The sequence below is a fragment of the Mustela nivalis genome, assembly GCF_964662115.1.
Source record: "Mustela nivalis genome assembly, chromosome: X".
Classification (NCBI taxonomy): Eukaryota; Metazoa; Chordata; class Mammalia; order Carnivora; family Mustelidae; genus Mustela; species Mustela nivalis.
Genome location: NC_139040.1, coordinates 14,489,480 through 14,517,237, shown reverse-complemented (window position 1 = coordinate 14,517,237; position 27,758 = coordinate 14,489,480). Strand labels below are relative to the sequence as shown.

The window sequence follows — 27,758 nt, the reverse complement described above, 5'->3', positions numbered from 1 at the left end:
CCCAGAATCCTGAGATCATGACCTGAGGTGAAGGCAGACCCATAATCAACTGAGCCATCCAGGAGACCTTAGATAGTCTGTTTTTTTAAAAAAGGTTGCGGCTTCTGGGGAATAGCGGCGAGCTAAGATTACTTTCTTCCTAGTCTCTTCCCGAAATGAAGAGGAGTATCAGTTAATAAAAGATAAAAATGCCAGGTTACATCGCATTATTCCACGAATTTAGTAATAAAGAAATAGAGAAACTACATGCAGAATAACTTTCTGCCTGTTTTAGGATTATAACCAGGAAAAAGGTCAGTGACAGTTCGGTCATGTAATTATATATTTTTGTTTTTTAGGAAAACAGAAGTATCAGGTGGGCATCTAGATGGGATTATATTTTGGAGTCCGTGCCTCATACCGACATTCAGTGGTTTAGGTAAGTACTTTATTTTTATTTTTTAATTAATTAATTCATTTTTGGTAATCTCTACTCCCAATGTGGGGCTTGAACTCATGACCCTGAGATCAAATCTCACGCTGCTCCAACTGAGCCAGCCAGGTGCCCCTATGTAAGTAGTTTATGACACAAAGAATACATAGTTTAAGGGAGGGAGATGTAAGTATTTATTTGTATCATATATATATATATATATATATATATATAAGATTTTATTTTATTTATTTATTTTTAAAGATTTTATGTATTTATTTGACAGAGAGAAATCACAAGTAGACAGAGAGGCAGGCAGAGAGAGAGAGAGGGAAGCAGGCTCCCCGCTGAGCAGAGAGCCCGATGCGGGACTCGATCCCAGGACCCTGAGATCATGACCTGAGCCGAAGGCAGCGGCTTAACCCACTGAGCCACCCAGGCGCCCCTAAGATTTTATTTTAGAGAGCAAGAGCAAGGGGAGGGGCAAAGCGAGAGGGAGAGAGAGAATGTCAGGCAGACTCCCCACTGAGCATGGGGCCTGATGCAGGGCTCAGACCCAGGACCCCAAGATCATGGCCTGAGACCAGATCGAGAGTCAGAGGCTTAACTGACTGAGCCACCCAGCGCCCGTATACATCCATATGTATATATATATATTTTTAAATATATATATATTTTTAAATATTTATTTATTTATTTGATAGAGCTCACAAGAAGGCAGAGAGGCAGGCAGAGAGAGAGGAGGAAGCAGGCTCCCCGCTGAGCAGAGAGCCCAATGCGGGGCTTGATCCCAGGACCCCGGGATCATGACCTGAGCTGAAGGCAGAGGCTTTAACCCGCTGAGCCACCCAGGTGCCCCTATGTATATATTTTTTGATACATTATTTTTTTAAGGGTGAGGGAGCAGAGGGAAAGAGAGTCCCAAAGAAGCTCCATGCCCTGCGCAGAGCCCGATGCTGGGCTCGATCCCACAACCCTGAGATCATGACCTGAGTTGAAATAAGAGTCAGTTGCTTAACCAACCGAGCCACTCAGGCAGCCCTATTTTTTAAAATTATTTTGTTACCAGAGTGACGTTTTGTTACCAGAGTGACGTTTGGCTAGTTTCTCCACACCTTCCTATCTCCCACCTCTGCGCATACACAGAGAAAAAGTAAGAAAGGAAGATGTGTCTTAAATACACGAATGTTTCTGCCGAAGGGAAGGAGCAGCTTTATTATTTATTATTTAATTATCGGCAGGGCAGATAGTGGAGAGGACTGTGTGAGGAAAAGTGAGCTCACTCATTCCACTGGAGTTCTTCCTCGTCTCTCTTAGGCAGCCGGGTACTCTGCTGGGCTCTGAGACAGTGTGAGTGAGGCACGCAGACTTCCGCTCCCATGAAGCTTACCACGTTCTAGGGGATTCTGGGGAAAGTGCTTGATTCCTTAGGAATCTTCCACAGGGCCAAGCCACAGAGTTAGAATTTCAACCTGAGACAGAGGGATACACCAGCTGAGAACTTGATGATCGGGCACGACTGTGGCAAAGTCCTGAGGGAGGGGTAGGGTGTTAGCTCAGTTTGGGGTGGAAGAAGACTATCAAAGTCAAAATGAAAGTGAGGAAAGGTGTGATTCTGAGTATGGTCTTTTGAGGTGATGATTTTCCTAATATTGACATTGCCTTTGAAGTGACAATAGCGGGGCACCTGGGTGGTGTGGCTGGTAAGTGACTCTTGGTTTCAGCTCAAGTCATGATCTCAGGGTGGTGAGATCGAGCCCCACATTGGGCTCCATGCTCAGTGGGGTCTGCTGGAGATTCTCTCTCTCCTTCTCCCTCTGCCCCTACCCCCTGCTTGCATTCTCTCTCTCTCTCTCTCTAAATAAATAAATCTTAAAGTGAGAACAGCATCCCCCACTCCTGTTTTTCTAGATTTGTTCCTCCTTCTCTTCCCACTCTCCCTCCTCCTTTTCATCTTCATTATTATGATCATATCATAGCTTTTCCACTGAGTCTTTTCTTTGGGCAAATGTCCAGGTTCCATTTTCTTACACCCCGAGAAGTCTCTTCAGATAAAATTTAGGTGAATGGTTTCTCCAAAGGGATTGTAAAAGCAATCGGATACACTGTGGGGGCTAATCTCTAATAGTAGTGATCTTTGTAGCATAATGAGGGAATGTACTTCAGTTTCTGTCATGAGCTAATTTACTTACAACATTTAACAGACATTTTAGAAGTCACTCATCTTTTAAAACTTTTTAATTGAAGTATAGCTGCCGGACGATATTATTAGTTTCAGGTGTACAACATGGCAATTTGACAATCGTGTACATTGCGAAATGCTTACCGTGATAAGTGTCCTTACCATCTGTCACCACATACAGTTATTACAATATTATTGACTATATTCCTTGTGATGTACCTTTCATCCCCAGGGCTGGCTGGCTGGCTTGCTTATTTATTTATATCCAAAATTCTAGTTGACACACAATGTTATCTGAGTTTCAGGTGTAAGACATCGTGACTGGACAAGTCTACACGTTCTGCCATGCTCCCTATACAATCTGTCCCCATACAGGGCCGTTTCGATACCATTCGGGACATTCCCTAGGCTGCGCCTTCCTTCCCTGTGACTTACTCATTGCATGACTGGAAGCCTGCCCTCCCGCTCCCCTTCACCTGTGTTGCCCATCCCTCTCAGACAGTCGTAGACATCCATCACCTTATTGGCATCTTTCTAAAACAGTGCTGGTCTTTTCATAGATTCTGGTGGAATCTGTTGATGTGTCTGGTTTGGCTGGGTGGTGGGATGGCAGACGTACTGGTTGTGATTTGGGGATAATTTTCAAGTTGTAGTTTTAGTAACAGTAAGAGCTGGCAGGTCAGTCGTCCGTGGGGTCATTACCCTGAAGCTCACAGAATGACAAAAAGACTACAACCTTGGTTTATCAGCGAAGAAGTCGGTCTGCCATTAGTTCAACCTTGATTCCTGAACTTTCGTTCTCAGTTCCATGCTCTGGAACTGAGTTTCTGTTATTGATCTTATTTACTTCTCCTTGCTTCTTTTTGGGAATGTACTCTTTTTCTTTTTAAAGATTTTACTTATTTATTTGACAGACAGAGATCACAAGTAGGCAGAGAGGCAGGCAGAGGGGGAGGGGGAAGCAGGCTCCCCACTGAGCAGAGAGCCCGATGTGGGGCTTGATCCCAGGACCCGGGGATCATGACCTGAGCTGAAAGCAGAGGCTTAACCCACTGAGCTACCCAGGCGCCCCTGGGAATGTACTCTTAAAAAAATTCTAAAATCACCTGAAGAATAGTGTTGCTTCTATTGCTTTATTTATAATGCCTTTTTATGGTAGAGCTTTAAGTTTGTTTATATATTGATGCATTCAGCATTTGATCTAAGTTTAACCTTGGAAAGCTGATCACTGTAACGATAATTTGCATGTCTTTCTTTTATACGTACACACATTTTCTCTTCACTGTTTAAGGACCTTGAGATCTAACTTCTCTCTTGTTCTTCCTTAAATTTTCTAGTATTATGAATTCCTTCGTTATTGCTCTCTTCTTGTCTGGGATGGTGGCTATGATTCTATTAAGAACCCTCCATAGAGATATTATCAGATATAATCAGACAAATTCTGTAAGTAAAAATGCACATATTTGATTCAGCACATATCTAAATGCCTACGCTGCCCAGTAGTCAATGTTATATTTGTACTTAGAGTATATAATACCTTGAATACAGCACATTTTCGATGTCTAGTCATTTTGCCTATTAGACCAAATCAGAAATTATGGAGTTGTATAGATTTTTAAAAAGCACAAGTAAGCTAATTAGAGAAATATTTGTTATCAACTCTGGTTCCATTCCTTTTGGTATGTTTCTGAACTTGCAGAATATTATTATTTAAGGTTTTCATAAATTTGGAGCAAGAAATAAATGTACCAAACATTGCAAAATGCTATCATTTAGGTTAAATTTAATTTTCATCTCATTTATGCTGTTTTAACTCTTATCATCATTTGCGTATGGTGAATTTTCAATGTCTATAAAATTGGTTCAGTTCCTTTTGTGTGTTAAATGATTTTGCTTTCTTCATGAAATGAAGCCAGGTGTGTGCCCTTATAAGGTGAACACCCCGTTTCCTGCCCAGTGCAAACCTTAAAGTAAGGGAGCAATTTACTTGTATGGCAGGATCACTAACCTTACAGAGACCTCATTGTATCCAAAATGAGCTACTGGTTTCCATTAATCTGTCTTTTTTTAAAAGATTTTATTTATTTGACAGAGATCACAAGTAGGCAGAGAGGCAGACAGAGAGAGAGGAAGGGAAGCAGGCTCCCTGCTGAGCAGAGAGACCAATGCAGGGCTCGATCCCAGGACCCTGGGATCATGACCCGAGCCGAAGGCAGAGGCTTGAACTCACTGAGCCACCCAGGTGCCCCAACATTAATCTGTCTTTAGAGGAAAATTCATTTTCATGTAAATTTCAGATTTTCGGTAACTTTCGGTTATAGTGTGCATTTACCAAAGACTTTCTCACATGCAGGAAGGCATCCAGGAGGACTTCGGTTGGAAGCTGGTTCATGGGGATGTATTCAGACCTCCAAGGAACAGAATGCTGCTGTCAGCTTTCCTGGGGCAAGGAACACAAGTTTTGATTATGACGTTTATTACCTTATGTGAGTAGACTCAGATCAGTTGGTGTCACCTTAAACATTCTTAGTCAACTGCTGACGTATGTCAAATTTTGATCCACGTGCACAAAAGGATTTTGAAGATACCCTTATGTTTTATGAAAATGTGTGTTTTATAGTACTTACATTTCCATCTTTGCAAATTAAGGATAGGACTCTGAATAGTTCCTATGTCAAGGACCTTTCGTGGCTTTCTTCAGTTCTGAATAATTTATTGTACTATCTAATACCCATATGCCTTGCTTTGAGAAATAAATGCTTTCTTGAAAATCAGCATGTATTGGAGGCTTCGGTGGCTCAGTTAGTTGGGCGACTGCCTTTGGCTCAGGTCATGATCCTGGAATCCTGGGGTTGAGTCCTGCGTCGGGCTCTCTGCTCAGAGGAGAGTCTGCTTCTCCCTCTGATCCTCCCCCCTTCTCATGTTCTCTTTCCCCTTCATTCTCTCTCTCAAATTAAAAAGAAAGAAAGAAAGAAACAAAGAAACAAAGAAAGAAAGAAAGAAAGAAAATCAGTATGTGGGCAGAAGCATATTTAACATGGACTAAGAGAATTCATAATTAATGACTAGCATTTTTTTAAAGATTTTATTTGTTTATTTGACAGAGATCACAAGTGGGCAGAGAGGCAGGCAGAGGGGGGGGGGAACAGGCTCCCTGCTGAGCAGAGCCTGATGCGGGGCTCGATCCCAGGACCCTGAGACCAGGACCCGAGCTGAAGGCAAAGGCTTAACCCACTGAGCCACCCAGGCGCCCCTAACGACTAGCATTTTGAAATGCTACGGGAAGCCTAGGCACTGGTCTTTAAATGTATAAACGCAACGGCTTCTTGAGTAGTCTTACAACAGCCGACAAACCCTGGCTGCCTTCATTTATAAAGTGAATATGGAGCTTGTCAGTTTTTGATAGCCAGAGTGGTGATTTTTATAAACAAAGCTGCTGTTAAAAAGGAAAAAAAAAAGGCTTATTAGGTGTTTCACATGTCAGTGATAATTTCAAAATTCAGCTCCTAAGGTTGTATTTTCTTGAGACTAAGTCTCACTTTGATTTTTTTTTAAAGATTTTATTTATTTATTTATATGTTTTTTTTATCCCTCACCTTGAATAAAAGGAAGTAGAAGGAAATTTTTTTTTAAAGATTTTATTTATTTATTTGACAGAAAGATCACAAGTAGGCAGAGAGGCAGGCAGAGAAAGAGGGGGAAGCAGGCTCCCTGCTGAGCAGAGAGCCCGATGCGAGGCTCGATCCCAGGACCCTGAGACCAGGACCCGAGCTGAAGGCAAAGGCTTAACCCACTGAGCCACCCAGGCGCCCCTAACGACTAGCATTTTGAAATGCTACGGGAAGCCTAGGCACTGGTCTTTAAATGTATAAACGCAACGGCTTCTTGAGTAGTCTTACAACAGCCGACAAACCCTGGCTGCCTTCATTTATAAAGTGAATATGGAGCTTGTCAGTTTTTGATAGCCAGAGTGGTGATTTTTATAAACAAAGCTGCTGTTAAAAAGGAAAAAAAAGGCTTATTAGGTGTTTCACATGTCAGTGATAATTTCAAAATTCAGCTCCTAAGGTTGTATTTTCTTGAGACTAAGTCTCACTTTGATTTTTGTTTTTTTTATCCCTCACCTTGAATAAAAGGAAGTAGAAGGAAATTTTTGTGTGGAAAAATTATTTGTCGTTTAGGTTGTGATCCCGGAGTAGGGAACGGGGGGTTAGTTTGTTTAATTTTGATTTCAACAGTGAGATTAAAGACTAGACCCCACTTGGAAACGGACTTCATTTGCCCGGTATTGAGAAACCACACCTTTTTGTTCAGAAAAAAAGCAAAGTAAATAACAGTCGTTCCCACTGTCATTTAAGTACTCACACCACAGAATTTCCTTGTGTGCTGTTACACATAATGGGTCTTAATGAGCAGATCTTAAATTTATTACAAAATCTTGTGTGGCTCTGAGACTGTTACCGTCACTGCTTTGATATTTCTTTTTTGTACCTTTAGTTCTAGCCTGCTTTGGTTTTCTGTCCCCTGCCAATCGAGGGGCCTTAATGACCTGTGCCGTCGTGTTATGGGTCCTCCTGGGAACCCCTGCCGGATACGTGTCCGCCAGAATGTATAAAAGTAAGCATCGCAACTGTTATCATTCTGGTTAGTTGGTGTGTTAAATGTAGAAATTAAGAGGCCGTAAAAGAAAACATTTAAACATTGCATGGGGCATTTTAACCGGCCTACCAAAATGTAATTGGGCCCTGGGTATAAAGTAGCTGTAATTGGGCTAAATAAGTTGCTACAGTAACTATTTCTGTCTTTTCCTTCCTCAGCACTTAAAGGTGTTAACTGGAAGACAAATTTTCTGCTGACGGCACTCTTATGTCCTGGGTTAGTATTGCTTGTTCTTTTTTCTCTACACAATTATACTCTTTCTTGGATTCCATCTTGGAAAAAAATCACTGTACGCGGTAATGAGGAGACAGGAGATGAGAGACCCCTGTGCTCTCTGTAGCGCCGGCATTCTCTTTGTGGTATCTGCATTCCTTTCATCTTTTTGTACATCGTACCCTCTAGGACAGAGGGACGGCTTTGGTGCCGCTGTGTTCGAGTTTGAGATTTGGTCTGGATGCGGAGTTCCTAAACGCGCATCTCGTTATATAGCTCGTGTTCCATACCACCTGTCATGGGCTTCCCTGATCCTTTCTTCCTGTCTCACCTGGTTCTTGCGGTATCAGTAGTGACTGCCGCTCCCAGGTAGGGTCCTTGTCCCAGGGGGAGTAGGCGTGGCTGCTCGGGGTGGGTGCTAGTAGCTCCCTCCGCCCCCTGATTATAGAGACGGGAGACTGGCGGGCAAGCTGGGGAGCAGGTGTTTGAAGTCACATGCGAAGTTAGTGACAGAGCCCAGGCTGAAAGTCCTCCCGGCATCCTGTCCAGGGCTCTTCCCACAGAACCTCGCTGATGAAGTGCTGACCCACTTGGGTTTCTTTCTTCCTTCCTTTTTTTTTTTTTTCTTTCTTTTTTTCTCCCTTCCTTCCTTCCTCCCTCCCTCTCTTTCTTTCTTTCACATTTTGTTGAATTTTTTTTAAAGATTTTATTTATTTATTTGACAGACAGAGATCACAAGTAGAGAGACAGGCAGAGAGAGAGGAGGAAGCAGGCTCCCTGCTGAGCAGAGAGCCCGATGTGGGTGGGACTCGATCCCAGGACCCTGAGATCATGACCTGAGCTGAAGGCAGCGGCTTAACCCACTGAGCCACCCAGGCACCCTGTTGAATTCTTTTTTAAAAAATATTTTATTGGGGTGCCTGGGTGGCTCAGTGGGTTAGGCCGCTGCCTTCAGCTCAGGTCATGATCTCAGGGTCCTGGAATCAAGTCCCGCATCGGGCTCTCTGCTCAGCAGGGAGCCTGCTTCCTTCTCTCTCTCTCTGCCTGCCTCTCAGTGTACTTGTGATTTCTCTCTGTCAAATAAATAAATAAAATCTTTTTTTTTTTTTTTTTAAAGATTTTATTTATTTATTTGAAAGACGGAGATCACAAGTAGGCAGAGAGGCAGGCAGAGAGAGAGAGAGAGGGAAGCAGGCTTCCTGCGGAGCAGGGAGCCCGATGCGGGGCTCGATCCCAGGACCCTGAGATCATGACCCGAGCCAAAGGCAGCAGCCCAAACCACTGAGCCACCCAGGCGCCCCTAAATAAATAAAATCTTAAAAAAAAAAGAAAAAATATTTTATTTATTTATTTGAGAGAGAGAGAGAATGAGTGGGAAGAGTGGGGAGAAGCATACTCCCCGATGAGCAGAGAACCCCACCCGGGACTCAATCTCAGGACCCTGGGATTATGGCCTGAGCTGAAGGCAGACACTTCACTGGCTAAGCCAGACCCCCGGGTGCCCGGCACTTTTATTTCCTTTCATTCCTTTCCTTTTATTTCCTGCATTTCATTTCCTTACTTAGTCTGGGCTACCATAACAAAATACCATAGACAGGGGTTGGGGGGTGCTTAGACAATAGAAATTTGATTTCTCACAGTTCTGGAGGCAGGCATGTCAGAGATCAGGGCACCAACAGGGTCGGGTCCTGGTGAGGGCTGTCTTCTGGCTTGTAGACGACCACCTTCTCAGTGTTTCCTCACATGGCAGGCAGAGACGGTGAACTCTGGTGTCTCTTCTCCTAAAGGCACCTATCTCATCGTGAGGGCCCTCCTGTCGTGACCTCATCTAAGCTTCATCACCTCCCAAAGGCCTCACCTCCAAATACCATTACATTATGGATTAGGGTTTCAACAAATGAATGGAGGGGGAACACAATGCAGTCCACAGCACGTTTCATTTCTAATATTCTTTCCTTGATCTGTTAGGAAGGATAGCTTTTTTTTTTTTTTTTTAAGGAGAAAGTAGTGGATTATATCTTAATTGTCACGTGGTACGTTAATTTCTACTTGTTACGAAGTTCACATCCGTGATGCTAAGAGGATGTCTCAATAGCAGAAGAGGTCCAATAGTGAAAGTTACACATAGTGAATTCAGTTACGTTACATTCTGAATAGTGACAAAGTGAGAGCAAATGCTTCAATAATGGTCTGTGACTGCGCGTCCCACAATAAGTCATGCAATACAGTGATGGGTTCTGTAGCTCCATAATCATTCTTCTCCATGTGGCTGGTTTCTCTCAAACTCCAGGGAAAAAGATTAGATCATTGAAAGGCTTGAATGTTCCAAGTTTGCACATCAAATACGGGAACCTCAGAATTTTAAACTGGTTTAAAATACAGACAATGCCCTCCGCTCCCCTCCCCCACCTTGAATAGAGCCATCTGCTTTTCCTATAACTCTTTTCAAGGGAACAAGAATGGGTGGTCTTTTCTGAGGTGAATGCTTTATTACATTTCTGTAAGAAAGCAATGTCCTTGACAATACTTCAGATATCTGTTGCTTCCAGTTTGAGCCTCAAATGAATCCAAAACTGAATAAATTTGGCGACGAAGTGCCATTGTGCAGAAGTCATTATACTGGATTGTAATACAAGGGATATTACACGCGAGAGCCAGTCAATAAGCCATTCACTGTTCTCTGCATTATTTAGTTACTCATTCAACATACTTACTGTGGTCTTTTTGGTTTTGTTTTGTTTTTGTTTTTATTATATTTAAGGCATTATGCTAGGCACTATAGAGGAAATAAATACAAATTGCCCCTAAATCTCTGGCTTCGTGGCTCATGATGAATAATAATGGCCCATTTTTCATCACACAGATGTCCCATCTTACTGCAAAAAGAAGTTACATCATTGAAATAGATGTAAAAGAATTAGAATATACTGTATCACTAAGCTTGATTAGCCAAATTAAACAATTAATGTCTGAAAGGCATTAGCATTTGCAACACACCATGAGCTGTTTTCATCATGTTTTCTATGGGAGCAAATTGGGATCTAAAACATTTTGAAGAGATGGATTTCTTACACAGAAAAATTCAACAATTTGAGCAGAAATCCATAATCATGGGGCTCAGGTTTATGTGGATTATGGCACGATGCATATGAAGCTATAGTTTTGTAAAAATAAAACAAAAAATTTGAAAATTGAAAAACAAATTTAAATAATGGTGGTTGTGTCCTGGGTGGGTTTTTGGATGGCTGGGGGCAGGAGTGTGAAGGAGACTATTTATATCAGATTTACTTTTCACTCTTTTTTTAAAAAGTTTTGCATCGTATACGGTATGCATTTGTTACCTATTTCTATTTTTATTTTGTTACTTTTATTATTATTATGATTTTGAGTAGGCTCCATGCCCTAAGATCAAGACCTGAGTTGATATCAAGACTCAGATGTTTGAGGCGCCTGGGTGGCTCAGTTGTTAAGTGTCTGCCTTTGGCTCAGGTCATGATCCCAGAGTCTTGGGATCGAGCCCGGCTTCGGGCTCCCGGCTCAGTGGGGAGCCTGCTTCTCCCTCTCACACTCCCCCTGCTTGTGTTCCCTCTCTCGCTGTCTCTCTGTCAAATAAATAAAATCTTAAAATTAAAAAAAAAGAGATGCTTAACTGACTGACACACTTAGGTGCCCCACCTTTTAGAAAAATTTTAAAATAATTTCATTATTTAAATAAATCATTTCATTATTTTAAAGTAATTTTTATTTTAATTTTTAGATAATTTTTAAATAATTTCATTATAAACAACAATAACAACAACTCATAACTGTATATTAAAGGGGAGAGGTACTGATAGAAGCTAAAAGCACACACTTTAGAGTCAGATACACAGACACAGACGCACATACACGCACATACCCGAGCACGTGCACGCACACCCGCAGGCACTCTCCCTTGTACACCAACCCTACACTCAACACACACACAGCAGTTCATTTTTCAGTTCTGCCTCCTTCAAGTTACCAGGCCCTGCGCACGTTGTGAATATTGCTGAATGAACATAGGGGTTTGGGCCTCTCTTTGAAATCTTGGCCTTCTGTTGGGTTAAATAGATATTTTTCTACTATTTTTATTCCCTTGTCATTTCTTACTATTTTTTTGAATGATTTTCTTAGTGGTTACCTTACAGATTACAATTAATGCCTCAATTTACACCAGTCTGGTTTGGATTAATTTAATTTCAGTATTATACGGAAAATTTGCTCCTATGTAGCGCCTTTCCCTCCTTCCTTCCTTGTGCTGTTATTGCCAGACAGATGACATCTTAATACTGTGCATGCTCGTCAACACGGATTTATAATGATCGCATTATGCTATAGTCTTTTAAATTGGACGAAAAAGAGCTTCAACTAATATATTTGCTAATCATGGGCTGTTGGGCAAGTGGTTTTACCTCTCTAATCCTGGCTTTCCTCCTCTGGAGTATGCAGATCGTGGTGTTATCTACCTCAGGGTTGCTGTGAGGATTAAATGGGATGATGTGTGACAGATTTGAAAGAGTGCCTAGCAGATACTGAGTGCTCAACAAATGGTAGCTGTGGTTGTTAGCTACTCTTGACTTTTGCCATCATGCCTTTGCTCATGCTGTTCCCTTTTTTTCTAATCACTTCTTTCCAATCCTCCAATGCCAGATTCCTGTTTTTTTTTTTTTTTTAAGATTTTACTTATTTATTTGACAGAGAGAGAGAGATCACAAGTAGGCAGTGAGGCAGGCAGAGAAAGAGGGGAGGAAGCAGGCTCCTCACAGAGCAGAGAGCCCCATGCGGGGCTCGATCCCAGGACCCCGGGACCAAGACCGGAGCCAAAGGCAGAGGCTTCAACCCACTGAGCCACCCAGGTGCCCCTCTTTTTTTTTTTTAAGATTTTTATTTATTTATTTGACAGAGAGAGATCACAAGTAGGCAGAGAGGCAGGCAGAGAGAGAGAGGAGGAAGCAGGCTCCCCCCCAAGCAGAGAGCCCGATGCGGGGCTCGATCCCAGGACCCTGGGATCATGATCCGAGCCGAAGGCAGAGGCTTAACCCACTGAGCTACCCAGGTGCCCCTCCTGTTCTTTTTTTATGTCCCTGCTGAAATGCTACCACTTCCATGTTCTGGAATTATATCGCGTCTACTATCATTATTATAACACTTGTCACAGTGTTCCTTAGATTGGACTTTTGTGATATGCCTTATCTCATTGTGCATTCTAAAACTCACCAGGGTGATTACTATGTCTTAATCATTTCTGTATCTTTCACAGCATGTAACCAAGTGCCTTATATGGAGTAAGTGTTCAGTAAATATCTACTGTATGATCGAATCAAATGAATAATTTAAAAATGCAAAACAGATTTGGTTTCCTTGTTCTGTTGGTAGAACTGAATGCAATTTTAAAGTAATAAACCAGGCGTGATACAAAGGACATATTTCCCTCAAGTGGTTCGAGGGCTCTCTTAGGTATATGAGAGATAATCGTAAGGTACTGGTGTTCTCATTTCTTAGACTGTAGTAGGTTGAGAGAGAAGTTCAGTGCCTCGTAATGGATCAGTGCGCGAATAGCTCATATGGCGCCTTAAATGGGCACCATAAAAATGGCTTTAACTTAAAAGGAGAAGCATTCAGGCTAATGAACATAGACATTCCCTAAAAGAAATTGAAGAAATGGGGTGCCTGGGTGGCTCAGTGGGTTAAAGCCTCTGCCTTCAGCTCAGATCATGATCTCAGGTTCTGGGATCAAGCCCCGCATCGGGCTCTCTGCTCGGCAGGGAGCCTGCTTCCCCATCTCTCTCTGCCTGCCTCTCCGCCTACTTGTGATCTCTGTCAAATAAATAAATAAAATCTTTAAAAAAAAGAAATTGAAGAAAGTAAGATTCTTCAACCATATACTTTTCTTTCATGTAACCCCAAAAGTGGCAGGTAGGAAAAGGAAAAGGTAGCCTACTTCGATGGGCATGTACCCAAACTTTACAATTAGAAAGAAGCAAGCCTGAATTCTAGCACTTACGATCAGGCCCTGGGTATTAGGTAAGTGACTTTGGGAGAAGTCCTACAACCTTCCTGATTGTCCGTTTCCTTGCCTGGTAATGCCTGTGTCACAGTCGTTTAGAGAAGTAAATGAACTAATGGATTGTGAAATTGTTTTGTGAGCTATAAAGTATTTTTGGTCACTCTTTTCTTCTTTGTTCCTACTGCTCTGTCTTTGTCATCTGCTATAGTATATCCCATGTTGTATTGTAATTTATTTATCTCTCTCTCCCACCAGACTAAGGTTTTCAGAGCAAGGGTTTTTATTTACCTCTGAACTCCAGGGGCTAACACACAGGTACTCAATAAATGTTTGATGAACATGTGAATAAATGTTTCAGGTAGGAGATGACCCCAGATGACATCTTTAGTTTCCTTTTAGTTTTGCTGTTTAAGATTCCATGAAAAGGTCTAGAAATAATTAGAGATCAACAAAGGAAGAGCTATTTAGAATATAAAAACTTGAAACTGAAGGGCAGTTACAGAATTGTTAAACACATATTAACATTCTAGAGTGTACTTTCAAAAGGGAAATTGTTGAGACGGGTTAATTGAGTTTATGTATAAGAAGGGAGGTTATGATTTGTCAAGTGAGAAGTAATTTTTCTGGCCGTGGAATGATAACAGCTGAAATGAATCTCTCAAAGGTTGGGAAATTTGGCAGAGGAGTATTGTGGCTGAACAAATTTATTAGAGCAGAAAGGTATTAAGAAACATTTGAAGAAGTATGGTTAAATCGTAGGAAACCAGAATCCCTTATTAAGATGCCAGAAAGTGATGAGACCTAAGGTTTGTTGTCATTTGGAAGGGCTTCAAATCACATGCATCTCTGGCAGGAGCACACATGAGCCTTTCAAAAGCACAGTAGCATTCTCATCTTTTAAGAAAACTTAAAATGTGGGTGTCAGAAACACCCACATCCATACCCAGACTCACCTGTAGCTTTGGCCAAGCTTGGCTGGAGCCCACAGGGGGACAGTAGCTCGCCTGGTGATTTACCCAGTAGATTCACAGCTGACCCCTTGATTTTGAGTGACTGATTGAAAGCTTTTGTGTTAAGTCAACGCTTGCTGGACTCAACTGCTGGCTCGTTACATGGTGTTAGGGTTAAGCCCCAGCTCAGTGGCTGGGTTTCCACAGTGAGGCACAATATTCTTCTAGGGTTTTGCCTTGTCATTTATTCTAGCCTTCCCACCAAAAGAATTTCCCGACATTCACATCAAGTATAATTATAACATTTTCCTGAAAGCGTATTGTTTCCTGATTTTTTTTTTTTTCTCCCTAGTGTCGTCTTCATCGACCTGTTCTTTATGAACCTGATTCTTTGGGTGGAAAGGTCATCAGCTGCCATCTCCTTTGGTACCCTGATAGGTATCCTTGCGCTGTGGCTTGGAATTTCTGTACCATTAACATTTTTGGGTGCATACTTCGGAAGCAAGATAAAGGTAAATTTGTAAAATCCTGCTTTTGGCCATTGACTAATGTCTGTAATAATACCTCAAAGCGTATATTACTATACATGGAAAGTGAAATGTACCATTGGCAAAAACTACAAAGAATAATCATGTTAGAATAAAAAATTTAAAAAAATTAAAAAAATGAAACACAGTAACACTTCAAAAGACACTATTTAATGTACTTCCCATTTTATAGGTTGTTTATATTTCTGTCTATCTCTGTTAGATGAAATTAAAGGGACATATTGTTAGAAGGCTGACTTTAACAAAGTCAGAAAAGTAATAAGATTATGGAGTGGGGGAAGAAAGCAAAGATACAGTCTGAAAAATGGAGCTATTCAGTTTATAGATCTGAAGTTAGCCTATTCCATGCATAGGGTAAAGGAGCAGGATATCAAAAAAGCTAAATGAGGCCAGCCTGCAAAAGGATTGTACAAAGATATGGTGTGCATTTGCAGGAGAGAAATCAGATAAGACAAAACACGAGCTGGTTCCACACAGAGCAGAAAAAAAGAAAGACGCCTGAAAAGCACTGACACATTTTAAGAGAAATTCTCTCTTTTTTTTTTTTTTTGGTCCAAAATTTCATTTAAATTCTGGTTAGTTACCATATACTTTAATACTGGTTTCAGAAGTAGGATTTATCGATTCATCCCTTACGAAGACCACCCAGTGGCACCACAGCAAGTGCCTCCCTGGATCCCCATGTGGTCCGTGTGTCACCCGCCTCCTTCTAACAACCCTCTCTCGATTAAGAGCCTCACCGTCCGCTTCCCTCTCTCTTTTTCTTCCCTTCACCTATGCTCATCTCTTTGTTTCTTAAATTCCCCATATGAGGGAGATCATATGGTATTTGTCTTTCTCTGAGTGACTTATTTTGCTTAGTGTAATACCCTTTAGCTCTAACCGCATGGTTGCATGTAGCAAGATTTCATTCTTTTTGATGGCTGTGAAATAGTCCATGCTTTGTGTGTGTGTGTGTGTGTGTGTGTACTTTGTGTGTGTGTGTGTGTACTACATCTCTCTATATGTGTGTATATATACATACCACATCTATCTATCTACTATAGTTATATATATGTATATGTATATGTACCTATGACATCTTCTTTATCCATTCATCTGTCAATGGACATCTGGGCTCTTTCCATAGTTTGGCTATTGTGGACTTTGCTGCTATAAACATCAGGGTGCATGTGCCCCTTTAAATCTGTATTTTTGGATCCTTTGGGTAAATACCTAGTAGTACAATTGCTGGGTTGTAGGGTAGTTCCGTTTTTAACTTTTTTGGGAAACCTCCATACAGTTTTCCAGAGTGGCTGCATCAGCTTGCATTCCCACCAACAGTGCAAGAGGATTCCCCTTCTTCCACATCTTCACTAGCACCTGTTGTTTCCTGTCTTGTTCATTTTAGTCGTTCTGAATGGTGTGAGGTGGTATTTTACTATGGTTTTGATTTGTATTTCTCTGATGATGAGTGATGTGGAGCACTTTTTCATGTGTCTGTTGGCCATCTGGATGTCTTTGGAAAAATGTCTGTTCATGTCTTCTGCCCATTTCTTAATTGGATTTTTGTTTTTCGGATGTTAAGTTTGATGACCTCTACAGATTTTGGATACCAGCCCTTTATTAGCTATGCCATTTGCAAATATCTTCTGCCATTCTGCAGGCTGCCTTTTAGTTTTGTTTCCTTTGCTGCACAGAAGCTTTTCATCTGGATGAGTTTCGATAGTTCATTTTTGCTTTTGTTTCCCTTGCCTCCAGCAACATGCCTAGTAAGAAGTTGCTATGGCTGAGCAAAGAGTTTGCTGCCTGTGTTCTCTTCTAGGGTCTGATGGTTGCCTGTCTCACATGTAGATCTTTCATCCATTTGGAATCTATTTTTGTGTATGGTGTCAGAAAGCGGTCCAGGTTCATTCTTCTGCAGGTTGCTGTCCAGTCTTCCCAACACCATTTGTTGAAGAGACTGTCTTTTTCTCCATTGGACATTTTTTCCTGCTTTGTCGAGGATTAGTTGACCATGGAGTTGACAGTCCATTTCTGGGTTCTCTATTCTGTTCCATTGATCTGTGTGTCTGTATGCCAGCACCATACTGCCTCAATGACTATAGCTTTGTAATGTAACTTGGAAGTCCGGAATCATGATGCCTCCAGCTTTGCTTTTCTTTTTTCAGGATTGCTTTGGTTATGTGGGTCTTTTGTGATTCCATACAAATTTTAGGATTGTTTTTTCCAGCTCTGTGAGAAATGCTGTTGGTATTTTTAAAAAAGATTTTATTTATTTATTTGACATAGAGAGAGAGAGAACACAAGTAGGCAGAGAGGCAGGCAGAGAGAGACGGGAAGCAGGCTCCCTGCTGAGCAGAGAGCCTGATGTGGGGCTCGATCCTAGGACCCTGAGATCATGACCTGAGCTGAAGGCAGAGGCTTAACCCACTGAGCCACCCGGGCACCCCTGCTATTGGTATTTTGATAGGGATTGCATTTTTGATTCGGGATTGCATTTGATAATATAGACTGCTTTGGGTAGTTTTGACAATTAACAGTGTTCTTCCACTCCATGAGCATGGAACGTTTTTCCATTTCTTTGTGTCCTCTTCAGTTTCTTTCATAAGTATTCTATAGTTTTCAGAGTAGAGATCTTTTACCTCTTTGGTTAAGTTTATTCCTAGGTATCTCATTGTTTTTGGTGCAATTGTAAATGGGACTGATTCCTTGATTTCTTTTTCTGCTGCTTCATTATGGGTCTATAGAAATGCAACTGATTTCCGTACATTGATTTTATATCCTGCAACTTTGCTGAATTCATGTAGTAGTTCTAGCAATTTTTTGATGGAGTCTTTCAGCTTTTTCTATACATTCTGAGTGGACTTTTTGTTATCAAATACTTCATATTGGAATAATCACCACTAAATCTTGTCTAATCTCTTCCTTGAAAGTGATAAGAAAGGATAAAAGTCTCTTATTATGTAGCTGCGTGCTCTCTAGTATGGTGGTCACCAGCCCCACATGACTTTTTTCTTTTTTAAAGATTTTATTTATTTATTTGACAGACAGAGATTACAAGTAGGCAGAGAGGCAGGCAGAGAGAGAGAGAGGGAAGGAGAAGAGAGCCTGATGCGGGGGTCAATCCCAGGATCCTAAGATCATGACCTGAGCCAAAGGCAGAGGCTTAACCCACTGAGCCACTTAGGCGCCCCCCACCCCATATGACTTTTGAGTGCTTGAAATATGGCAAGTTCCAAACTGGTAAGTGTTGTAAGGAAGTATAAAATACAAAGTGGGGGCGCCTTGGTGGCTCAGTTGGTTAAGCAACTGTCTTTAGCTCAGGTCATAATCCTGGAGTCCTGGGATTGAGTCCCACATCTGGCTCCCAGCTCCATGGGGAGTCTGCTTCTCCCTCTGATCTTCTCCCCCTCATGCTCTCTCTCATTGTCTCTCTCTCAAATAAATAAGTAAAATCTTTTTTTTTTTTTTTAGATTTTATTTATTTATTTGACAGAGAGAAATCACAAGTAGTCGGAGAGGCAGGCAGAGAGAGAGGGAAGCAGGCTCCCTGCCGAGCAGAGAGCCCGATGCGGGACTCGATCCCAGGACCCTGAGATCATGACCTGAGCCGAAGGCAGCAGCTTAACCCACTGAGCCACCCAGGCGCCCCAAATAAGTAAAATCTTAAAAAAAAATGCACAGTGAATTTCAAACAGAACAACAGCAACAAAATAAAAAACATCAAGTTAGTACTTTTTGTATGGATGACAAGTTTAACTGATAATATTTGGCTATGTTAGATCAAATGAAATGTATTCATAAATTGATTCTGCCTATTTCTTTTTAAAATTTTTAAAATTTATTTTTCTGAGAGAGTGAGAGAGAGTACAAGGGACGGGAAGGGCAGAGGAAGAGGGAGAAGCAGGCTCTCAAGTGAGTAGGGAGCCCAATGCGGGGCTCGATCCCAGGACCCTGAGATCATGACCTGAGCCAAAGGCAGACGCTTAACCGACTGAGCCACCCAGGCGCCATGATGTTGCCTATTTCTTTCCACTTTTTTAAAATGCAGCTTCTAAACGCTTTAAGATTGCATATATGGCTTGCATTATGTTTCTCTCGCATAGAGTTGGTCTAGCCTCTGCAGTGTTCCTTGACCTGTTCCAATTTAGGATTCAGTATGTGATTATAAGTATATAAATTCACTTCAGTTTCATGTTATTCTGATTTTCACTTGAATTTCTTTTCGAGCAGTTTAGGTGTCCAGTTCACACAAACCAGATTCCCCGTCACATTCCTCGGCAGAATTTCTTTACTAAACCTATTTTTGGCATCATAATCGGTGGCATTTTACCTTTTGGCTGTATTTTTATTCAACTCTTTTTCATTCTAAACAGTATGTGGTGAGTATTATATCTTCATAATCTCAAAAAATCTTAATTGTTGATCAGTTAATTTTCCTGTATTTCAAGGAGGTTTAATTCTGGTATGATAAAACTTCAGTTGTCCCCCCTCCCACATTTTTGTATCCAGGAAATGGCGATCTGACCCCAGGGGAGTTTCCTAGGGAATTAAGACTTAATTCACAAGTTTTTGAAGACACTTTTTGATGGAAATTTCTTTTTTTTTTTTTAAAGATTTTATTTATTTATTTGACAGAGAGAGATCACAAGTAGGCAGAGAGGCAGGCAGAGGAAGCAGGCTCCCCGCCGAGCAGAGAGCCCGACGTGGGACTCCATCCCAGGACCCTGAGATCACGACCCGAGCCGAAGGCAGCGGCTTAACCCACTGAGCCACCCAGGCGCCCTTGATGGAAATTTCTATGCGGGTTTCCTTTTTTACAAAAGTAATAACCTCTTTTTAAGCCTTTCCGGATGACTTAGAAAGTTGGCTCCCACCATACTTCTTTGAGCCTTTGCAGGAGGTGGGGTGGGGGTGTCCCTTGGAAGGAGGCGTCTGAACATGGGAAGAGGTGGCTCCCATGTATCTCTTTTTTCCGTACTGACCTTCCATGCAAGATTTCAGAGTTCCTCCGCTAAAAATACCTTGAAGACCACTGACTCTGGGTCTTCATCTATACTGAGCTGTATGTGAGTAATATTTTTCTGCTTTCCTGTCTGTCAGCTGTTATCTCTGATGTTGGGATGCTTGTTCCTTACAGCGTTCCCCTTTCTCTTGGCTACTTTGAATCTGTCGTGATTTAAGAATCTTGATATGTTAAGTAAGAATCCGAGCTCTCTGATGCAAGTGCGACAGCTTCAGCTTCTCCCAAGTCCCTTTATTTTCCTTAATTCCTGATTTTTTGACTGCATTCTGGTTTCAGGAGCTGGTCAGTGGGGTGGCGCTCTGGAGGGAGTTTTTGAGATGGGACAAACACATGATCAAATCAAATGCAGTAGCCAGCTGTGTGTGTTTAGAATGCTTTTGTCCCAAAGCCACCTTCCAGGCACAGCTTCAAGTCCTCAAAAGTTAGGCTTAATCATGCACATTAATCGCTTACCTTTTAAACAGCATTGTGCCAAATTTGTTTAAAAGATAAGCAATAAAGTCTGTTACCTTGTCAGCAACTAAATATTTAACCTGCTGTAAAATCGATTATAGTAACTGCATTTTCCAGATGTTTTTGATGGGAAAATAATTTTCAAGTGAAAACTAGAAGAGTCTTCAGACAAGTTTTATTTCAGTGAAACAGAGGGTGCTTGCCGTATACAACTGTGTATATGTTCATTATCGAAATGATTCTCCCAGGATGCCTCGGTGGCTCAGTGGATTAAAGCCTCTGCCTTCGGCTCAGGTCATGATCCCAGGGTACTGGGATCAAGCCCCACATTGGGCTCTCTGCTCAGCAGGGAGCCTGCTTCTTCTTCTCTCTCTGCCTACTTCTGGTCTCTGTCAAATAAATAAATAAAATCTTAAAAAAAAAATAAGATTCTCCCCAAGCCCTGTCCCTCGCCCTTGTGCCCGGGGAATGCATTCTGCAGGAGAGTGTAAAATGGGGTATTGATTGGTTCCTCAGTTTCTTTTCTTCAGGAGGCTCTTAAAAATTGCTCATCCCAATTTAGTCAGCTCAGCTCTGTCATAATGAAAGAAATGACTTTGTTCCTGCAAAGTCTGGCAGAAATGGAGTCCACACACAGAGCTTTAAGAGGATGCATGTCTGAAAGTATATTTAATAGAATTATGTGCGCTGTGCTAGCAAGTCCCATCGGGAGAGGCTGCCTATCAATAGAGCTTCAAAGGCAAAGCGTATTTGATTCTGTGGTTTTCTGTTATATAACGTCGCCGCTGATATTTATGGCACTTACAACCTTCCGTTGCTAAAAAGAAAGCGTGGTTTAATGTGTGCATAAAGAAAATGACAGAGATACTGATGGGTCTCAATTACGTGAGCAGGGAATTATGGGTTAGTAGCCAGACGGGGTTACCCGTCTGGACAGGATGGGCGGGGTACTCAGAAGCCACACAGGTCAGGAAGTCTCTTTTGGATACTGGATGGATAGATCAAGGTTTGGAATGAATGGCTAAGGTTCGAGAAGTGTGGCCATCTCTCGTATTGGATTTGGATTGGGCTTTCTGTGTACTCGAAGTTAATTTTAAAGCTGTCATTTTTATTTTCAGGTCTCATCAGATGTACTTCATGTTTGGCTTCCTTTTCTTGGTCTTTATAATTCTCCTGATTACCTGTTCAGAAGCTACAGTTTTGCTGTGTTATTTCCATTTGTGTGCTGAGGTAAAGACCTAAGAAATGAATGTATTTTCTGCTTCCCAAACTCGTGTTAATGGAATGAGGAGCTTGTGTTGAGGAAGGAATTGAAACAACTGTTAACCGCATGGTTTCAGGAATGTGGCATCAGTTTTATATTGTTTTCCTGATGACACATTTTGATTTTGATCAAGTTAATGTAACTTTGATGGAAAATTTAAACAGAATGCAATTTCTCTCTGGCTAGTTACTGTAATTGCTATGTAATATTCAGCTAACATAGAAAAATATAGGGAACTGATTTGATATTTAGACCTATAAAAGATCTGCTTCAATAGTGTTTTTTTTTAATAACAATTAAAATTTCGCCACTTAGGCCAGCATTGTGTTTTATGGGTTTGAGGTTGCTGCTAAAGGCCCTTTCTCTTATTTTCATTTCATTGCCTTTTGGTTACCATGGACATAAATAGTTCTGCTAACCCCACTCCACCCCCATTTTTTTTTCTGATGTTATTCTGGATAATTAAGGTGGTAGTGAACATTATTTTCATAAATGCCCTACATCTTTCTTGTTTTGGTGTGACTCTCTAAAGGTGACAATAGAGAGTTTAGGGAATGACAATCGTGTACCTGATGTCTGAGAGCATTTTCATAGACATATCATGTATCTACTTCTATTTCTTAGATGGGGTGCCAGGTGGCTCAGTCAGTTAAACATCCAGCTCTTGATCTCAGCTCCAGGGTCATGAGTTCAAACCCCGCATTGGGCTCCACGCTGAGTTTGGAGCCTACTTAAGAAAAAAAAAATGTTTTGGAGGCTCCCAAGACCACCTACATATTGGACAGTTCAGTGGAAGGACTCACGGGGCTCAGCATATAGATGTACACATGGCTACGGCCCATTGCAGCCGAAGGATACACAACAGGTTCGGCAAGGGGAAAAGACACAGGTAGAGCCTGGAGAAATCCACATTCAGTCTTTCCATGCTTTCTCTTTTCCATAAGAGAATACATCAATTGTGCTTCTTTCTCGGGCAGCAAAAAATATAGTAATAGATATGCAGTGTTTGTGCTCAGGGAAGCCCATTGGAGACTCCGCATCCAAGGTCTTCATTAGGAGCTAATCACACAGGCAACTTCTGCGTAGCAACTACAAAAATTCCAGACTCCCAAAAGGAAAGCAAGTGCTCATCATCAATCACATTGTTTGTATAGTCTAGGTATAGCAAACCAGTCTTATCATTAGGAAATGATTAAATGCCAAATTCCCAGATGTAAGCTAAGCGCCAAATTTGCAAGTGGGCCCTTCTAAAGATAGTAACTTCAAACCTGCTATGTCAACTCTTTTCTGCACTGTAGATCCCCTTAGCCCCTGACCATAGTGACTTTCCAGTAAAATTCTTTCCTTTTTTTCTTTTTAAAGTAGACTCTACACCCAATGTGGGGCTTGAACTCAACCTTGAGATAAGAGTCTGCAGGCTCTACCCACCCCTTAGAGTAAAATTAGCATCAGCAGGAGCCCGCAGAATACGCAGAACCTGCGTATTGACCTCCGTCATGCCTCCATGGATCCCAGCTTCAGTAGGGTAAAACAAATCGAATTCGCTGTAAAACTCAATCTGAAGTTCTATACTAACAGTTTCCTACCTAGCCCGAGGCAGCTCTGGCCAGTAAATTGAAGCTGACCGGAAAAGCCTTCCAAGGCTGAGGCAGCGTCCTGATAGAAAAGACGGGTGCATTACGAGTGCAGACCCTGAAGGCACACGTGGTCTCCCTGGAAACAAGGAGTTTATACAAGTTAAGGCACCCTAAGCAGAGCTACATTAGTCAGATAGTGTATACCATATTGAATTTCTTTTTTTAAAAAAAAGAATTTAAAAAATTAATTTATTTGAGACAGAGAGCACAAGCAGCGGGAGCAGCAGGCAGAGGGAGAGGGGAAAAGCAGGCTCCCCGCTGAGCAGAGAGCCAGTTCTCCATCCCAGGACCCCAGGATCATGACCTCAGCTGAAGGCAGTCTCTTAACTAACTGAGCCACCCAGCACCCTTCACGTTGAACTTCTTATGGAAGTTTCCCTTTTATTTCTCTTACTCCGTAATCTAATGGAGCCTATTTTATGACAATAATTGCTAACTCATTTATAGTTAGATTTCACCTAAAAAGTTATTTTTTTTCTATTTCTTTTTGCAGGATTATCGTTGGTGGTGGAGAGCCTTTTTTACCAGCAGTTTCACAGCTGTCTACCTTTTCATTTATGCGGTTCATTACTTTTTCTCCAAACTTCAGATCACAGGCTTTGCAAGCAGCATTTTATACTTTGGGTACACAATGGTCATCGTCCTGATCTTCTTCCTTTTTACAGGTAACCACAGAACTACTTCATGCATTTCAGACTCTCTGAAGAGACCTGGAGGTAGCCATAATGTAATAAGCATCAATTAACAATTAATGGAAGGAATAGGGAACAAAGTCATCACGTTCGTTTTTATGCTTTGGGGATAAAAGATTGCAAAGCCTGGGGAACTGGAGGGACCTTATGTACTTAGCTTCAAGGTTGTCCCTGGTGAATGTTTTTAAGCAGTAGGGATGTGTTCCAAAGTACAGAAAGGGTTATGTGTAATCATCTTTGAATGGCCTCCGAGCATAAACATTAACTGGCTTGAATAACTTTTAAATTAGCAAAAATAGATTAAATGAATGTGTAGTCATTTGAGCAATTAGATACGAGGGACAAGATGTATACTTCTCAGGATTACTCATTTGGGGTTGTTATTTGAGTCCAAGACGTGATGGCAACTCTTGTTTAGATTAATGCTTGATGTAGGTGGCAACATGGAGTGGTTTATAAAATGATCCATTTAGAGAAATAATGAAGTTGAGAGCTTGGAGACCCTTTCAGGACGAGCGAGGCAGTGTTCCATTCCATCTGCCTCACTTTTTTTTTTTTTTTTTAAGATTTTACTTTTAAGTCATCTTCATACCTGACATGGAGCTTGAACTCACGACCCTGAGATCAAGAAGAATCGCAAGCTCCTCCAACCGAGCCAGTCAGGCGCCCTTCTACCTGCCTCACTTTTAAGTTCTGGTTCTTCTTTCAAGTTGTATGACTTATGTAGGTCACTTGGACAAATTTCAAGTATTGTCTCTAACTGTCAGGTTCAACAGATACGTAAACTGTGGAAATGTGTCAGAAATCAAAGCCTTAAGACCAGTCTGTTATCTGAGAAACCAAGGCATCTTGGTGGTGGCTCCCTGTTTAATACTGTATTACCTATGACCTACCAGCCTCATCTCCTCAGGTCAAAGAAGACTGTGCAGGATTCCTCTCATATCTCAGCCACCAGATGTTTTAGATAAAACTGAGGGCCTGACGGCATCTCACCATCCTGGTCTAACCAGGATCCTCCTGTGTTTTGCGGTTTTTCTAACTTCTCATTTGAAATACGCATCCAGAGATGTGCACACAACATGCACGCACAGCTCAGTGAGTTATCGCCAAGTAAACGCACTTTTGTAACTGGCACTGGTGTCAGTGAATGGTACACAATCAGTGCCCCGGGAGCCACTTCTCTCTACTCGCCTTCCCCAAAGGCAGCTGCTCCCCTAACTCCTAGCGTCATGGGTTAATTTGGCCGGTTTGTGAATTGTGCATAAGTGGAATCCTACAGGATGTACTCTTTTATGTCTGCTCTCTTTTCCTCAGTATTGTTGGTGAAGTTCCCCCATGATGCTGTGTGTAGACGTTGTCTCTACCCCTTGTGTCTTTTGTTTTGGATTTCTCCCTCAGTGACTGACTGGCTTTTATATTTGGGTGCTGTGCAGTTGGATTTGTCTCACACAGTAATTTCAGGCTTCTGTTTTCTTCAATACCTAGCACTTTGACTCAGGTTGCTTTTTTCCTGGGAGTCTTGTATGACAACAGCTTCCTTCAGAAGGTAGATGGAATGCTGAATGGTCACACTGCTGACAGAAATCTTCTCCCCTTGGTTGGCTCCATCACTTGTCGTCTCTTTGGTCACACTCCACTGAATACTGATTCTTTTTTTTAATACTAAGATTTTAAAAAAGATTTTATTTATTTATTTGAGAGGGAGTGAGAGGGCACAAGCAGCAGGGGTGCATCAGAGGGAGAGGGAGAAGCAGGCCCCCCTGAGCAAGGATCCCAATGTGGGGCTTAATCCTAGGACCACATGATCATGACCTGAGCCAAAGGCAGAACCTCAACCGACTGAACTGCCCAGGTGCGCCTGAATACTGTCTCTTGAAGGTTGGTGATCCCTTGCCAGATCTAATGGCCTTTTCCTAACTTTCAACCTCCTTAGTTTCTGCAGCTAACTAATCAGCACCTATTCTGTGAAACTCTCTCAGTGTGATTTGTATCATTCTCCTTGTACTGCTCTGGACCTTCTTTTGCCTTCCTCTTCCTGTCACCTACCTCTAGCCTCTATACAGGGTTCAGTCTTCAGCATTCCAGTCCTCTCTTTGTACCCTCTCCCTTTCAGAGCTCATTCAGTCCCATGGCTTCGTCTAGGTCCCCAGTGCTGACAGCTCCTAAGTCTGTATCTCAAGCTGTAACTTCTAGGCAGTTAGATTCTGAGCATTTGCATGTCACACTGGCACTACCAACTCAACATGCCAACTCCAGTGAGTGTAGTGCTTCCTTTCCCCCAGACTGACTCATTTTAATTTCTTTCCATATTTGATGGATTTATTTATTTTAGAGAGACCGAGCGTGGTGGGGAGGGGCGGGGGGTGGGTGGAATGGAGAATTGAACTCCCCGCTGTGTGCAGAGCCCAGTGGTATGGGGTGGGGGGGGCTCGAACCCACAACCCTGAGATCATGACCTGAGCCAAAATCAAGAGTTGGACACTCAGCTGACTGAGCTACCCAGGCATCCCATGATGTGTGTTTTTGGCATCTATTCTCTAGAACTCTTCTTTAAGAAGCCTTGTCTGCTTATAGACCCTTAAATGGCATCTCTTTACAGTTCATCATTCTATATATTTTTTCTGTTGAGTTCCTTTTATTTTGTCATCATCATTATATTTTGAGGTTCGCCGTGGGAAGTAAGGCTTATGGCTTATGTTCATGTTGTTTCACTTTTGAGGAAGACATCCTTAATTAAATCATTAGTCTTGAGAATATGGATGTACACAAAAGTACAGTTAATAATTGCTGATTACTCTTTCTTGCTGTAGACAAATGCTTCCGAGAGGGTTTTTTTAAAATGGCAACTGGAAAATTAGCAATATCCACTCATGCTTAAAATGCCAAGGAGTTTCACACTCATTTAGAATAATTATGCATTCATCCAAAGCTCTTCCTTGTGGTCACCACATTGTCTTTGCTATTCGGATTCTTCTGTGTCGTTGCAGCAGAGAGATAAGACTTCACAGCTGTCATCTTTCAATATTGAGTATTGTGACTGTAGAGAAGATTATTCACATACTAATTATATTTCCATGTTGCTACAAATCTTTTATTTTTATTTACTTAAAAAAATTTATTTAAGGAATCTCTACACCCAACATGGGGCTTGAACTTGCAACCCCAAGATCAAGAGTCCCGTGCCCTTCTGACTGAGCCAGGCCGGTGCCCCAACTATGGAATATGAATATGAGTATGAATATGAATCCATATTCAAATATGAATCCTTTATATTTATCGTTTGTGAGACTGCTTAAGCTAGTGAGCAGATTACCTGTTTCTTGTCCATTGAACTTGTTTTTTTCTGTTTTGACTTATTTCCTTAAGGTAGTCTGTGAAATAGGATAGCAGTGTCAAAAAGCATGAATAGGTTTATGGTTCTTTACACTTTTCTGTCATTAACATAGTGTATTGGTTCCTCCACAACCTTGGCTGGCATTGAGTATACTTTTTGAAAAAACAAAACAAAACTTAAGCAGTGGTTTTCCTTTTTGTTAACATGATATGTCTAAAATGGCATCCCATTTTTTTCTTCCACTCATTATTTTTTAAGATTTTATTTATTCATTTGACAAAGAGAGAGAGAGATCACAAGTAGGCAGAGAGGCAGACAGAGAGAGGGGGAAGCAGGCTCCCCGCTGAGCAGAGAGCCCAATGTGGGTCTCTATCCTAG

General features: G+C 41.6%; 1 protein-coding gene across 5 annotated transcripts in view; it reads left to right on the top strand.

Moving 5' to 3' along the window:
- Positions 1-27,758, top strand: part of LOC309856425 (transmembrane 9 superfamily member 2-like) — a 100,593-nt gene that overhangs the window by 65,939 nt on the left and 6,896 nt on the right. For 2 of the 5 annotated variants that reach the window (XM_082717619.1, XM_082717618.1), the window contains exons 8-16: positions 339-418; positions 3,932-4,037; positions 4,948-5,080; positions 7,092-7,211; positions 7,412-7,469; positions 14,797-14,956; positions 19,208-19,356; positions 21,572-21,683; positions 23,848-24,019. In XM_082717619.1, the coding sequence (XP_082573745.1) occupies positions 339-418; positions 3,932-4,037; positions 4,948-5,080; positions 7,092-7,211; positions 7,412-7,469; positions 14,797-14,956; positions 19,208-19,356; positions 21,572-21,683; positions 23,848-24,019 (1,090 nt within the window). The remainder of the gene's footprint in view (positions 1-338; positions 419-3,931; positions 4,038-4,947; positions 5,081-7,091; positions 7,212-7,411; positions 7,470-14,796; positions 14,957-19,207; positions 19,357-21,571; positions 21,684-23,847; positions 24,020-27,758) is intronic. The other 3 variants (XR_014307200.1, XM_082717620.1, XM_082717621.1) reach the window with 3 other exon arrangements.